The sequence below is a fragment of the Caenorhabditis briggsae genome, assembly GCF_000004555.2.
Source record: "Caenorhabditis briggsae complete genome, chrIII, whole genome shotgun sequence".
Classification (NCBI taxonomy): Eukaryota; Metazoa; Nematoda; class Chromadorea; order Rhabditida; family Rhabditidae; genus Caenorhabditis; species Caenorhabditis briggsae.
In genome coordinates, this window is record NC_013490.2 from 13,097,645 (window position 1) to 13,113,110 (window position 15,466).

Sequence of the window (15,466 nt, forward strand, 5' to 3'; positions counted from 1 at the left end):
CAGTTCGATTCTGTCCGCGTTCTGTTCTGGTACGTGTGCGAAAAAAGGACTGTTCTGAATTGAATCTGTTCGATTTTAGGTCTGTTCGAATTTGAAAACGTTCGAATTCGTCGTACCCCCATTGTCATCTGTTGCAAAGCCGTGGTTTTCGAGTTACGACCCCTTNGAGCTATCAAGTTCCCACCTACTTTATATCTGACTTTCTATGGTCTTTCTAGGGTCGAATATAGGAAATCTTGTGTCAAAATCTGTCAAGAAAATTTTCAAAAGATTCCCTGACAAGAAGTCGGAAGCTTATTCAAATAGAAACAAAGTACAGAATTATTATATCCTCCACCCCCGAGAACTGATAAAGGGGGTGTTCCCTTGTTTGACTTTATGCTCAACTATAGAGAGGCAGAAGTGTTTGCATATAGGGCCGAACGCTTATTCCCCATTCTCTATTCCATTTTCTAATTAGTTGCAAAGCCGCAAAAAAAAAGAAAAAAAAAGGTTTTGCCGACAAGAGGAGTCGAACCCCGGACCTTTCGGATGGTTGGCAAAAGCCTTGCCACTGCGCTACGCGGCCAGTGAGATCAAATGTGGTGGTTGCGGTAGTCTATCGCGCGCTTTTAAGAGGTCGAGGGGTGCCTGGCGTGGCAGAGGGGAACAGCCAATTTAACCTAGTTATTCCGAGATACTGTTTTTGGGTGTTTTCAATAGGAAAAAAGAGGAAAAAAGATTTTTATCTTATTTGAAATCCCGCATTTTAACCTCGCCAGGTGAGAAAACTCAAGTTTTTTCCCTCTCGAACCGAAAAACGGTGTCACATTTTGTTATTTGTTTTTGAATACGATTTACTCTAAATACTCTTAAAAACACATTTTCCGAACCTTGGTTCCCATTTTTTCGCCTTTTTTCGAAATTTCCCATTTTTGGAAAAAAATTGCACTTGAATATTTTTCTGAACTCTCCCAGCTCCTTCCGCCGCGCTGCCTCTCCCGCTCCCCCATTCTTATATGCAATACCACCGTCTTTGTCCAGTAGCCGTCGTGGCGTAGTGGCTTAATATTTTGCCCATGGCCTACAAGGTCAGGGGTTCGACTCCCACTAGGCTATTTTCTCTTTTGGTTTTTGTTATGAGCAATCTAGTATGATTTTCGATAGTTTTTAGCTACTTTTAGATAGTTTTGGCCTGTTTTAGCTAGTTCCTCCCCCTCTAATCAGTCACACTACTATCAATCTTTGTATATAGATCATAATCTGCTTAATCTCTTTTGCCCAACTAATTTTCTTTATTCAATTAGATTAAAGCCAGAATCCCGTGTCATCACCTTTTCTTACACTAGTCGTCGAATTAGAAAAGAAAAAGAAAAAGAAAAACAACTGGCATTCGATTAGTGGGTTTCTCATTCTGTTTCCCAGGTCTCTAATTTATGGGTGGTTGCCTTCTTTTGATTCTATTTTCTTCCCCTTTAATGACTTTTAATCGAATTCTTTGAAAAAAACATTTTTTCGAGACAATCATTTTTTCAAATTCCCTCCTCCCTGCCGCCAGCCACCTCCTTACCCCCACACCCTTGTCTACGCCATCCACCCCTCTCTCCGTCAGTTGCACCTGTGGCGCAATGGCTTGCGCTTTTGCCCGCCAATCTCACTATTCGGGTTCGATTCCTTGGTGGGCTCAAACTCTTTTTTGCTCTTTTTAAAGGATTTTTTAAATGTTAACACATAGGATTTTGTTTTTCCTTGCCCTCAACAAGTTAAAACTTTCTTTGTTTTTCTCAAAAAAGTTCGTTCTACCTAGCAATTATAATTTCCTATGTATCATTTGACCCATATTTGACCCATCGTGGACTGATTGGTTTTTGGATTTCACTCTTATATGTTATAGAAAATTAAATGACAAAGGGCTAGGGTGTATAAGGTGTCCTTATATAAGAAGTCCTTATTAGGACAGGATCTTATATTGTATCCGGGTCCTAGAATTTTCTATAGGCGTTCATTTGAATTTTTGATTGAACGTTCGAATTCAGCTCGCTAAGAGCTTCAAGATATAAACATGACCTGATTTGGAAAAAAAATTTTGCAAAAAATTTTTTTTTGAGATCTCCAGATTTTCGCTTGTAACTTGAAAACTACAATTTTCCACTTCGAGAAATCACTAGCATTATTTTCGGCTTGTTGAGCGCTTCAAAATGAGTATAATCATGACCTACTTTCCTCAACTTTAGTTTTCATGGTACTGTATGCGCCTTTAAACCTGAAAATTAAAATTTGAGCAAACTAGGTCATGTTTATACTCATTTAAAAGCTCTTGATACGTAGATTTCACATTTCATGTTTATCTTCTTGTCAAAATTACGGTTTTCCCAAAAATTCAAAATTTCAGTCTAATTTTCCACATTTTTTAATTACCCGCCATTTTCTTTAGTTTGGGGCAAAAATTCTAACTTACATTTTGTGCCTTTTCAATTTCCTAATTTTCTTTCCAATTTTCGTTTAATGTCTTTTCCCAGAAATTTCGAGAAAACTTCAAAAACAATTTTTTCCAAAAAAAACACATTATTTGCCTTTTGCCCCCGAAATTCCGGTTTTCTAAGAGGGCAAGTAGTGAATAAATATGTCATCTCTCTTGTGATTTTTCCGAGACTCATTAGTTACCAAATTTATAGGTATACTGGTTTCTTGGAAATGTTCTGGAATTATATTAATGATTTTTTTTAATTTTGAAAATTCATGTTTTTACCCTATAACTCGAGTGATGTTTGCCATAAGCACAAATGGTTATTATATTCTTGTTTAGCTAGTCAAGGACTTTTAAATGAGTATAATCATGACCTACTTTCTTGAACTTTAATTTTGGGGGTACTGTAGCTAGCTTAAAGGCGCGCAGAGTACCTGAAAATGAAAGTAGGGGGAAGTAGGTCATGAGTATACTCATTCAAAAGCGCTTAACACGTTGAATTCAAATATACATTCAAAATGACATTTCTGCGTACGCTATGCGCCTTACAGTACCCTTAAAACTCAAATTAGAGAAACCTAGGTCATGATTATACTCATTTTGAAGCTCTCGGCTAGCTGAACGCATTAATAATATTTTCAGCTGCTTAAAACTTTGTCTTTGATCGGAAAAATCTGAAAATCGGAAAATTAGTCAAAAATCGGCTACTTCCGCTTTTCAAAACAACATTTTGCAACAAACAAAAAACTTCATAAGCCGTATTTACTGATAAGAAACCTGTGAACAAGGCCATAAAAACTGATTTCTCTAATTCTCTTTTCTCTCTCTCTCTTCCTAATAAAAAGTCCGTAGTTTTTATCACCGGTTATCTCTCCCTGATCAATTCCTTATGGTGTTCTTTTTTCTTGTTTTGTACTATTCTCTTCATCCATTGTTCTTTTTTTCTTTCCCTCCAACACCACCTACCCTTAACATGTTTTCTTCTGTTTCTATGGCTAAATTAGCCATTTTTTATTTTTTCTTAAATTTTTAGCCTAGGAGGTTGATAGATTTCTAATTGAATTAGATATTTGAATTCGGTGTATTTAGAGCTTCAAATTGATTATAATCATGACCTATTTCGCTCGAATTTGAATTTTCAGTTTAAAGGCGCATACAGTACCATGAAAACTAAAGTTGAGGAAAGTAGGTCATGATTATACTTATTTTGAAACACTTGACTATCTGAATAAAAATGTATCAACCAATTTAGTTTTAGACAGTTTTTACTTGAGTTATGGTCAAAAACATTGAACTTGAAGGTTCTGAAAAGGTATAACGCTTATTTTACTCTTGTACTCAGAGTTCTTATTTGAGATGCTACATTTTTTGAATCTACGTGCTTAGCGCTTCAAAATGAGTATAATGATGACCTAGTTTGCTCAATTTTGAATTTCCAGTTTAAAGGCGCATACAGTATCCCGAAAACTGAAGTTGAAGAAAGTAGGTCATGATTATACTCATTTTGAAGCTCTTGACTAGCTGAACAAGAATATAATACTTTGAGCTCTTCAAAATCGATATTCAGCAAGTTATGACCTCTTTTCTCTTTTTCAGGACACTGGCGAACAAATCAGAATGGAGATTCGCGGGATGAGTCGACCAGAATCCGTTCTTCAATTGGTACAAAAATTCGGAGAGATCTCTGCGGCTCAGGATAACGAAATTCATAAATCACGGCTTTCGCTGAAATTGGGAAAAGAGAATAATACGAAAACTGGGAGCAATAATCGCCAAATTTTGTTGCAACAATCCAAAAGTGGTCCGCCCACGCCTATTAGACATGGTACGAAGGTTTCGAATTTTAGAAATTTTTTGAATTTCTCAAATCGTTCCAGTAGCGCCAATCACCACAACATTCACACTTCCCGCACCTCGGATGCCAGTTGGAGGGATTGCCAGTCTAAAATGTGAGTCTTAAACAGACTAAAAGTACTTAAAAAGACTAAAAATAGGTCTAAACAGCTAAACAAAAAAAAAAAAAGAGATCTAGCAGCGAGTGGTTTCGATCCACCGACCTCTGGGTTATGGGCCCAGCACGCTTCCACTGCGCCACGCTGCTGTCGAGAAGAGTGTGGTGGGGAGTGCGTATAAGAATGGCAAGGAAAGAGGGGAGGGGGGGGGGAGACTCAAAGAGGAGGGGAGGAGAGGGGTAGTGTTAGAGAAATGGGAAATCTGGATATGAGGATTTTCGGATTTATGGATGGATTTTAAAAGATTTTGAGGAAGAAAAAGAGAGAAATAGAGAGATTAGAGATAAGAGAGTGATAGAGAAGCAAACAAACACTCGATTTTATTACAATAAAATGTGCACACGGATGCTCCCGGAGCAGTAGGAGCAGGGGGATTATCGAGAAGAAGAAAAATTACACACAATTTGATTGTTTGAGAAAATAGGGGGAGAAAGAGATAGGCTCTACTTGACCAGTAGTTGGAAACTACTCGATCACTCTTCGCGAAACCGATTATATCACAACATTTTAGTTCCGATGTGTGGTATATTGAACTCTTAAGAAACTTCTAAACACCTCGATTCGAAATGTTATCATTCTTATCACATTTCTGAATTTTTCTAATTTTTCCAAGTTTTCAAAATTCCTCTCCTCCTCATCGCCCCCTCCCGTCAAGTAAGGAAAAACCGCGGTGTTCTATACGCCTTCCACTCCTCCATTTCAAGAAGCCCCCCGTGGCCGAGTGGCAACGCTTTTGCCCACCACCCACAAGGTCCGGGGTTCGATTCCACTTGCTGGCAAACTTCTTTTTTCGTTTTTTAAAAACGTTCTAGGTGGAAATCCGGAAATTTAAACATCTGGTCTCGAAAATTTCCCACATGTTTTCACTTCTACAAAAAAAAAACGAAAAGAAAACGAAAAACGAAAAAATGATCACATGAAAACTGACAGCTTTTTGCTCTATCCGTCATTTTTTATAGGTTTCTGCTCCCTGGTTTTCTAGAAAAGTTTCTAGAACTTTTTTGAGCTCTTTGAAAAAAAATTAATAAAAAAAATTTTTTCAGCGGAGCCAAAAATGTCGCGTCCCAATATGTTTAAACAGATGGAGAAGGTTGGAGCCAAGTGAGTTTTTTTTCAAATTTCAAAAGTTTAAATTGCTGGCCTAGAAAATTCCTAGGCCACTTTATATGGATGAGTCCAACAGAACGAATTTGCAGCCCAACCTCTGCCGCACCACCACGCCAATTGAACCCCAACTCGATCAAAGACGCTCTATTGAGATGGATTCAAAATCGGGTTGCTGGTTATCCGGTATTCTTTTTTTTTAATTGAAAAAAATTGAACTACAGTAACCCAAAAATGTTTCCAGAACGTCAATGTCACCAATTTCTCATCCTCTTGGGCTGATGGTATGGCATTCTGTGCTCTCATCCATCGTTTTGCCCCTCAATCATTTGATTTCTCAACGCTGGACCCGAAAAATCGGCGACAGAACTTCGATTTGGCATTCAAAGTTGCAGAGTGAGTCGCCCTCCATTCCTTGAAAATGTCCCAAAAGCGCGCCGTTTAAATACGACAACCCGCGCTTTAACCTCAGTGGGCTGTGTGGTGTAGTGGGTTATCGTTTTGACATGGGATCAAGAGGTCCGGGGTTCGAACCCTGAGGTGGTAAATGTCTTTTTACTATTTCGTTTTGTTAGGATATGTGATCTAGAATGGCCGAAAAGCTCATAGTCAGAGTTTTTAGAGAAGAGCAGGGGAATATTCCATTTTAATCCCCCTACCCATTCGGTTTTGACCCCCCTAGAGAAGACGTTGGAAAAGCCCCCCCCCCCCCACCAACAGGAATTCAAGATATCAACAGTACCCCCCACATTTCATTATAACCACCCACCCTCATCAACTGAAAAATAGGCTTAGGCAAAAACGGGCGGAAGTAAAAAAGATTCCAATAGGTCACCCCACCCCGAAGGGGGGGGGGGCTATAATATTGTTTTTACTTGGCTGAGTATTTAACGTACGCAGCCAAATTAAGGCGGGGAAGTTCATTTTTACCTAGAAATTTTCATTCATACCTAAATTCAGTCGTTTGAATCGACACCGGGTGTGCCATAGTCTTCGTTTGGTGGGCCCTAATAAAATATATTGGGGGGCCAAAACCGAAGTTTGACAAGGATTCCAATTAAACCTTCCAAATCAAAGGTGGGGGGACCATTCGGACTCCGGAATAACCGAATTTTCCCAAGGGCAGCTTTGAAAAATGCAAAAAAAAGCATAACAATTTTCTACCTACTTTTTCGCTATTTTGGCTTTTTTTTAGTTATTAAATGTGTTTTGGCTAGATGTATTAGGTTGGCGGGAAAGTCTTTGTCACTCTGTTTGTTTAATCACTGTTCTCGTATATGGAGGCTGTGTATGATATCGACTCTAGTGAATAACAAGGTGATAAGAACCTTCCATATAAACAAGTCCCCATTTCCTTCCCTGCTCCTCATCTGTAATTGAAACGATATGTTTGTTCCCACTGCTATTCACATCAGACATGTTTTGATTTACCTCTTCCTATCTCACACCACGATGAAGGATTCGGAAACTTTCTTGAAGAATGTGTACAACACACATGCCCCTCACTACAATACTATTCGCAATTGGTTCCATCGTTTCGAAAAAGATGACTTCTCGCTCGATGAAAAGGATCGCTCTGGGAGACCCCGTGAGTTGGATTTGGACAAGCTGAAGCACGCATTGCAATCGGATCCATTTCAATCTAGCCGTGAACTAGCTGTCACATTCGGAGTTCACCATAGCACAGTCCTTGAAGGTTTGAAGTCTCTTGGAATGAGAAAACTTTTTGGTCGATTCATACCTCATCACCTGACTCAAGCCAACCTTGACCGCCGAGTCGACGATTCGATTACTCTTCTCACTCTCCACGCGGGCGATCGATGGCTGGACCGGCTAATAACCGGAGATGAGAAGTGGGTCTTCTACGATAATCACCACAGGAAATCCCAGTGGGTTGGAGAAGGAGAGAGCCCACAGGATGTCCCCAAACCCGACCTTCATCCGAAAAAAGTTATGCTCTCTGTGTGGTGGGGAGTGGACGGCCCCATCTACTGGGAACTTCTGCCCGAGGGCAAAACAATAACTGGAGACCTCTACACTACTCAACTACGAAACCTCAAGAAAGCAGTCGACCGTTCGGCCCTGAAAGACATGAAAGTGTACTATCAACATGATAACGCTCGCCCACATGTTTCGAAACAAGTGAAGCAGGAGCTGATGGGATATGGATGGAATGTTCTCCCTCACCCCCCGTATTCTCCTGATCTTGCTCCTTCCGACTATTGGTTATTTGGCGATATGACACGTGCCTTCGAAGGAAGAAGCTTCAATTCCCGTGGAGCGGTCGAAGCGGCACTCAAACAATACTTTGCCTCACGCCCGGCTGGATTCTACCGCAATGGAATCCATAAATTGAGGGAACGTTGGAGACATGTTGTTGATAATGATGGACAATATAATTTATTATTCGGTTATTTTTTCTTTGAGAAATAAACTATTGAAAAAGTGACAAAGACTTTCCCGCCAACCTAATAAAATCAAATTTCCTATCGATTAGTCTAATTTTCATCTTTCTAGGATGTCTATGACCAAAGTTATGAGCCTCCGCGCCCCTAAAAAGCTGGCAGTTTTCCTAGCTCATTTTCGCACTTTTAGCAAAACTTTAAAAATACGAATTTTACATGGCTAGATGTAAAACAAAATTTCCTGTCGATTGATATAATTTTGATCTCCCTACGACGCCTATGAAAAAAGTTATAACCTTCTGAAAATCACCTTAAAATGAGAATAAACTACCGCGCACCTATACGCCCTCCCACCTTCTTTTTTTAGTGAGCGTTCTGACTTAGTTGATTAAGCTTTTGCCCACCAATCTAGCATCGGGGGTTCGACTCCCACCCGCGGCAAACACTTTTTGCTTCTTTTTATAGGAGGCCTAAGTCAATTTTCAGTCAAAATTCGATTTTTCAGGGATAATGGAATATTCCCACTGCTCGAAGTCGACGATATGATCATGATGGGTGACCGTCCGGACTGGAAATGTGTCTTCACCTATGTCCAATCATTCTACAAACAATTCCGTGATCATCCATAAAGTTCACTGGAGCGCATTTACAAAATTTTTTTGCTTCCTATTTCCCATGCCATTCTTATACACAGCTTTAACACGAAAATTCAAATTTCGCGCCGTTTTTCTCCAAAAAATATCGTTTCCTGTAGTCGAGTAGCTCCTCCCCAAACCCTGTCAACTGGTTAACTTTTTTTTTAATTTTTCAAATTTCCCGCCCAACCAATTACTGCTTATTTATGAAAAAACAACACATTGCTCATTGTTTTACACTGAAAATACCCAACCGAACTTTCTCGAAATTTTCTTGTTGTGTTTTTTTTTGAATTCCCTCTAATAAATCATTTGTGTTGTTATTTATATTTTTATTTACACAAGAATGGTTCAATTTACGAAGCTTCGCCCACATAATGGCCTTTTGCAGTTCTGCGGCGCGCTTTCGGTTTTTTCGAAATTTTTGGTTTTTTGGCGATTTCTCTCGGAAAAGTCACATTTTTCAGACTTTTAAAACAATTTTATCGTTAAAAATGCTAAATTTAGCTTTAAAATCGCAGAAAAAATCGAAAAAAGTGTGTTTTTTTTCAATTTTTTGAAACTTTCTGCGATTTTTTTCCAATAGTTTTTATAATAAATCATTTGTATTGTTATCGAAAAATTTTATTTACAAAAAAGTGTTAAATTTACGCAGCTCCGCGCACAAAAAGCAGCTTTTGCAATTCTGCGGCGCGCTTTGTCGTTTTTTTTTCGAATTTCGGGTTTTTCTAAGGAATTTTTCTTTGAAAAAAGTTTTTAGCTGTTTTTGAGGCTTTTGAACTATTTGTTAGCTTTTAAATGTTAAATTACAGAGAAAAATCGGCGAAAATTCGAAAAAAAAACGAAAAAATGCGTTTTTTCATCGATTTTTTGCTGCTAAATGAGTTTTTCAGGCTTTCAAAAAAATTTTCGTTTTAAAATGTTGAATTTTGAAGAAAAATCGCAGAAAAGCTCAAAAATTCGAAAAAAAATGACAAAGCGCGCCGCGGAGTTGCAAAAACCGCGCGCGGCGGTTGCGGTGGGCGGGGCCTAAACGGTAAACACTGATTTTTACAATTGACAGATAAAAATACAACAAAACACAATTGAAATGCAAAATTTGAAAAAAAAATTTCCTTTTTTTGTTAAAAATTCTTTAGTACATTTCCTTCTCAAACGGATTATCGATTTTGAAGCTGAAATCAACGGAACGGCTCAGAAAATCGCGGAATTGCTCAATAAGACTATCACGACGACGGCTTTCAGCGATTGGTTGTGGTTGGAGGTCCATGTCATCAGATGACGAGTTAGATGACGTGGATGCTGAAAACTTGTAAAAAATTTCAGAAAAACTGATTGAAAGCTTTAATTCTGTAGTTTACAGCTTTTTCATAGCTTTCTCGGTTTTTGAGATATGCTTTTTCCGCACGACCACTCTTTCCGCACGACCACTCTTTAAAGGCGCATATCTCAAAAACCAAGAAAGCTAAAAAAAAGTTATAAACTACTAAAATGTAGCTCTAGAAATTCTATATATTTTGTTAGTTTCAACTTTTTGTTAGCAACTATAGCTTTTGAGATATGCGCCTTTAAAGAATAGGCGCGCGCTGACGACGCCGACTTGTGCTACGAGAATGTGTTCTAAATTTAAAGGCGCATATCTCAAGAGCAATAGTTGACAGCAAAATTTTGGTAACTACCAAAATGTGTAAAATTGTATAAGCTACATTTTTGTTATCTACAACTTTTTGATAGCGCTTCTGGTTTTTGAGATATGCGCCTTTGAAGAATGCGCTCTCGGTGTCTGCGCTCTAGGGGTGTCCCAACTTGAAAGGCGCATATCTCCAAAACTAAAAAAGCTATCAAAAAGTTGTCAACTAGAAAAATAAAGCGCTAGGTTTGTTTTATACTCCCTGAGTTTTTCAAAAAAAATGGATTAGTACTAAGTCCCAAATTAGACCCTCAAAGTTGGTAAAACTTACCATCACTAAATCTTCGATTTTGAATCTTGTTGGATTCCATCATCAAATCTTTGGTTGACATGTTCAACATCTTTTTGTTCTTCTTCTTCTTTTTATCAACTTATCAATCACCTATCTGTCCCTTTAAGTAGCTATTTTTTTTTTAAAAGTGGGCGGCGCCTATGGATACATACACGTGATGGTTATCAGTTAGATGCTTTTATATGTCTTATCAGTTTATTAATAGAGAGAAATAGTGGAAAAAAGAGAGGGTACAGAGAAAAAGGGTAATCGAGAAAACAATTTGTTGAGACCAAGGACAGGGTGTAGCCAAAAATAGAAAAAAAAATAAAGTTTAGAAGATTCCGGAGGCTTGAGCCACAAGGTTCAAAGCAAGGTCCATAGAATAGTTTGTTTTGTTCCATCAGGTGTCTGGATGATTTCTTCATGATACAGTATCTCTTCTCTCACCCAATCATAGTGATAATGTTTTCGAAACATGTATGATTGTGGTTATTACAGTATACAGATCCACAGAGAAAATGAAGGAGGTTACGGTTAGGATGAGGATGACCAAGTAGGCAATCTGAAAAAAGGAATATCTTAAAAACTGGAGTAGCTAGCGACTGTATCTAGACAAGAGATTTGTTGAGCTTAAAATTTTACATATTTAGTTAGTTGACAAGTTTTTCATAGCTTTCTTGGTTTTCGACTTATGCGCTTTTAAACTTTAGGCCTTTCCGATGAATCCGCACACATCCTTTTTAAAGGCGCATCTCTCAAAAACCAAAAAAGTTATTTGAAAGTTGCGAATTACAAAAATGTAGCTCATAAAATTTTACACAATTTAGTAATTGCTAAAATGTTGCTAGCAACTATAGCTTTTGAGATATGCGCCTTTAAAGAGCTGGCGTGCACCTACGCCGCCGACGTACGGCGACGAGTGTGTGTTCCAACTTTAAAGGCGCATATCTCAAAATCAAACAAATCTAGAAAAAATTTGTAAAATCAGTGTGAAATTTTATTAGCTACATTTTCATATTTGTCAATTTTTCGATAACTTTCTTAGTTTTGAAATATGCGCCTCTAAACTTTAAAACTGAAGCTTATACACACCGAAGACTCACTCATCCTCTTTAAAAGCGCATATCTCAATAGAAATAGTTGCTAACAAAATTTTGTTAACTAACAAAAAATGTTAAATATTATAAGCTACATTTTTGTAATTTTCAGTTTTTAGATAACTTTTTTAGTTTTCGAGATATGCGCCTTTAAAGACAATGTGTGCATCTTCGGTGGGTGTGCGTTCAAAGCTTCAAAGTTTAAAGGTGCATCATATTTTTAAAAACAAATCGAGTATATTAGAATCATACATCATGTTGTAGATTTTTTTAGGTTCTACATTTTCGTTCTATACAACTTTTGGATAACTTTCCTCGTTTTGGAGATGAGACCCTTTAAATAAGACAAACTCACACTCGATTGAATGAAATAGGCTGCAAACGACACATGAATGATTCCAATGACGCTGATGAACTTGAACATCTTGTGATAGGGATATTTATCAAAGTCTATCTGGATGAAGTATTTTTTTAAGTTCGATGAAAACAGCATCAGGAATAAAGGAAACAAGTACATGGCGATGTGATAAGATAGAAAGGAAATCTGAAAAAGCAACAATTCGAACTACTGTAGAAAGTTTGAAGGTGGGGGGACATGAAAAAAATAATGTTCTCGAAATTCCATTCAAAGATGCCCCTCGAGGATTTGAACTTGTGAGGGCGATGATTGAGGGTGCGGCGCTACCGACTGAGCCACGCGGGTAAAGAGAAAGCGCACGCCCGTTTGCATACATAAAGGCGAGGACGACAGCTGTACGCAGAGTGACATTAAGCGTTGTACACCGTCACGGTAGAATGCATACTCTAGCTACAAAAAAACTACGAAAAATCTCCTGTCCCCCCACCCCTTTAAGGCATCATCTATGTGATACAGTACTAAGAAAGCACTAACCTCCTTATAATGTAAACTATCCCTTGTGAGAATTGTCGCAATAATCACCCAAACTAAAATGAGCATTCCAGCGAGCCCGCTTCGAACATCTCTCATTTTCTGCTGTCCCTCTGGCCATGATTCAAAAAAAGTGCCGGTGACACAGATAAACCAGTAAACTTGCAACCCGATATTTGTTATCCAATAGTCATAATCCGGATAAAAAAATGAATGGAGAAATGAAAATTGAGGTCCAAGTGAATATAGATGTGTAGATGCAAAAATGTTTTAAAATTAAAATAAATCGGGTTCAATGGAAATTTCCAGAGCTCTCTGATCATGTAGTTTTTGCGTTGTGGGTTTAAAACTAGCATGTTTCTGGGGGGAGGATTCAGAATTTTCAGGGTTTTGATCCAAATAAGAGGAAGAAATCAATAAATAGTTATCGATATATCTGGTGGTACGACGGATCGAACATTTCCCAAAATGAAATGTTTCTGAATCGAAATACTTCCAAATTGAAAAATTTACGGGATGAAAACTGTCCGAAAGCAGAAAAGGCGAAAGTGGAATTGTTCTAAAGTAGAACTCTTCCGTTTTGGACAACTGTTAGCAATAGAGCGCTCGCGCTAACAGCTGTCCAAAACGGGACAATTTCACTTTAGGCATTTCTGTTCCGTCCAATTTATACTTCCGGACAGTTCTGATTTCGCACAGTTTTCAATTTGGAACCATTTTGATTTAGGAAATGTTCATTTTGCTACAGTTTCATTTTAGGAAATCTCCAATCCGTCATACCACCATATATCTATAAGACTCTCAAGAGCTACAGGACTCGAGATTTTTCGGGGGGTTTTCGTGGCGCATTCTATTGATCTAGAGGTAGAAATCAATCGAATGAGACACAATCGACTTCGCTGGTCGGTTCTCATGGGAAGAGGTACGGTAGCAGTGAGGTGTGACTACATAGGAGGGAAAAAAGACCACAAGCTACAGTAATCCAAGGCTTAAACCAGGACTCCCCAGGTACCGTAACACATGGTTCACCGGCTACAGTACACCAAGACCACCACAGGCTACAGTAACCCAATGAATTCCAGGACCCTCTCTTCCAGTGATCCATATTGTGACCCTGGTAGTACTGTAGAGTCAGTTGAATAATCCGCGGACTACTGAAGTTGGAGGTCTTGCTGGTGCCGTTCAGAATCGGGTTACTGTAGTTTGCGGTTACTTTAATGGTCTCTGTTTTAATGTCACTGTTGGACCATGGGTTACGGTAGTTTGTAGTTCTGGTGGGCAGGGGGTCCTTGCTGGCCTTCCTTGTCACACGTCGCTGCTACTTTAGCCCTTCTCAGGAGAACCGACAAAAATCGATAGGCATTCATTCGAGAAATCAATGAGGTTATTGATTTCTGCGTAATTTGGAATCAAACCTCTTAAAATTCTGACTTCCCACCAGAAACAATGCTAGTTATCAACGAAAAGCGTGGCAACTACATGCTCAATGAGCTCTGGAAACTTCCATTCAACCCGATTTACTTCTTCTTGAAACATTTTTACGTCTACACAGCAGAGATGAGCGGAAGAGATTTACGGAAATTTACGGAAGACGGTTTAATTTCAAAATGAAAAATGCTACCAAAAAGTTGTGAACGGACAAAATGTAGATCTCAATGAGAGTTATTTATTGGTATAAAAGTTATCTCATAATAGTGATGGAGAGTTGAGATATGGCGTTTCTTCCGTGTTCCGTCTTCCGTCTGGCACACGGAAGACGGAAGACGGAAAAAAGACTCTATTTGAATAATCCAACAAAACAGCTTTTTGGTAGCATTTTTCATTTCGAAGATAAACCGTCTTCCGTAAATTTCCGTAAATCTCTTCCGCTCATCTCTGCTACACAATGACATTCACATTTGCCTCGTCTATCGCTTTCTGGCATTCGTATCCATTCGTTTTTCTTGTTTGAAAGCTCAGGAATGACCTAAAACCTAAAAGTTCAAAAAATGAGAAATGTTCGAATTGGGCTCGCTGGAATGCTCATTTCAGTTTGGGTGATTATCGCGGCTGTTTTCACAAGGGATAGTTTGAATTATTGGAAGGTTAGTGAAGGTTCGCTTCAAATGCGCTTATCTCAAAAACCAAAAAAGTTATCAAAAAGTTGTTAACTACAAAATTGCAGAACATAAAATTTCGTACATTTTCTAAGTTGACAAAACTTTGCTAGCTAATACGGTTTTTGAGATATACGTCTTTAAAGTTGAAACACACCCCGTCGGCGATGTCGGCGCAAAGTCATTATTTAAAGGCGCATATCTCAAAAACAATAATTGCTAGCGAAAATTTGTTAACTAACAAAATGTATGAAATTTTATGAGCTACATTTTTGTAGTTTATAGCTTTTTGATAGTTTTCTTTGTTTCAGAGATATGCGCCTTTAACGACAATGAGCGAGATTTTTTTTTCAGATTTCCCATACATCGTATCAGATCGCCATGTTCTCAATACCTGCTTTTATGGCTCTGTTTTCGTCAAAATATAAGAAGCACTTCCTTCAGATTGATTTTAATAAATTCTCTTATCATAAGATGGTCCAAATCGTTGTCGTCATTGGTATCATTCATGTGTCGTTTGCAGCTTATTTCATTCAATCGAGTGTGAGTTGAATTTTGGCACTTAACTAAATTCGAACACATGGATTTCTGTTTGAATTCAATAGAATCATGAAGAGCTCAACGAGATCTACAAAATGATACTAATTTCAGCTATATCCAAATTCCGATGTTCCCAATCAGAAGTCGTAAAACAGAAGAAAAAGCATAAAGAATATCTGGAAAACTAAAATAGCTAGAAAGGTTTTGTCAACTACTGACTTGTAGAGCTTGAAATTTCACATATTCTGTTAGTTGACAAGTTGTTCATAGCTTTCTTG

The 15,466-nt window shown here is 38.3% G+C and overlaps 4 protein-coding genes and 1 non-coding gene across 5 annotated transcripts in view; 2 read left to right on the forward strand and 3 right to left on the reverse strand.

The window, feature by feature from the left end:
• CBG21188 overlaps positions 1-8,596 on the forward strand; it is a gene marked incomplete at both ends in the record, with an annotated part of 15,943 nt that extends 7,347 nt beyond the window's left edge. The window contains 6 exons of the mRNA XM_002642747.2: positions 4,043-4,271; positions 4,324-4,395; positions 5,502-5,559; positions 5,655-5,748; positions 5,807-5,958; positions 8,473-8,596. Coding sequence (XP_002642793.2) covers positions 4,043-4,271; positions 4,324-4,395; positions 5,502-5,559; positions 5,655-5,748; positions 5,807-5,958; positions 8,473-8,596 — 729 coding nt within the window. The remainder of the gene's footprint in view (positions 1-4,042; positions 4,272-4,323; positions 4,396-5,501; positions 5,560-5,654; positions 5,749-5,806; positions 5,959-8,472) is intronic.
• On the reverse strand, positions 4,476-4,547 carry CBG28296. Its single transcript has one exon. It is a non-coding gene (tRNA).
• Positions 8,597-9,737: 1,141 nt separating the features above from the next.
• CBG21186 lies at positions 9,738-10,633 on the reverse strand (the record flags this gene model as incomplete). Its single annotated transcript, XM_002642746.1, has 2 exons — positions 9,738-9,904; positions 10,564-10,633. The coding sequence occupies 2 exons, from the start codon at positions 10,631-10,633 to the stop codon at positions 9,738-9,740; spliced, it is 237 nt and encodes a 78-aa protein (XP_002642792.1).
• A 384-nt stretch (positions 10,634-11,017) lies between these two features.
• CBG21185 lies at positions 11,018-12,651 on the reverse strand (the record flags this gene model as incomplete). The annotated part of the gene is made up of 3 exons (XM_045244586.1): positions 11,018-11,128; positions 12,019-12,117; positions 12,556-12,651. 3 exons carry the CDS (start codon positions 12,649-12,651, stop codon positions 11,018-11,020), a joined length of 306 nt encoding a protein of 101 aa, XP_045097235.1.
• Positions 12,652-14,540: 1,889 nt separating this feature from the next.
• Positions 14,541-15,466, forward strand: part of CBG26067 — a gene marked incomplete at both ends in the record, with an annotated part of 1,565 nt that continues 639 nt past the window's right edge. The window contains 2 exons of the mRNA XM_045244587.1: positions 14,541-14,636; positions 15,003-15,191. Of these exons, the coding sequence (XP_045100388.1) occupies positions 14,541-14,636; positions 15,003-15,191 (285 nt within the window). The remainder of the gene's footprint in view (positions 14,637-15,002; positions 15,192-15,466) is intronic.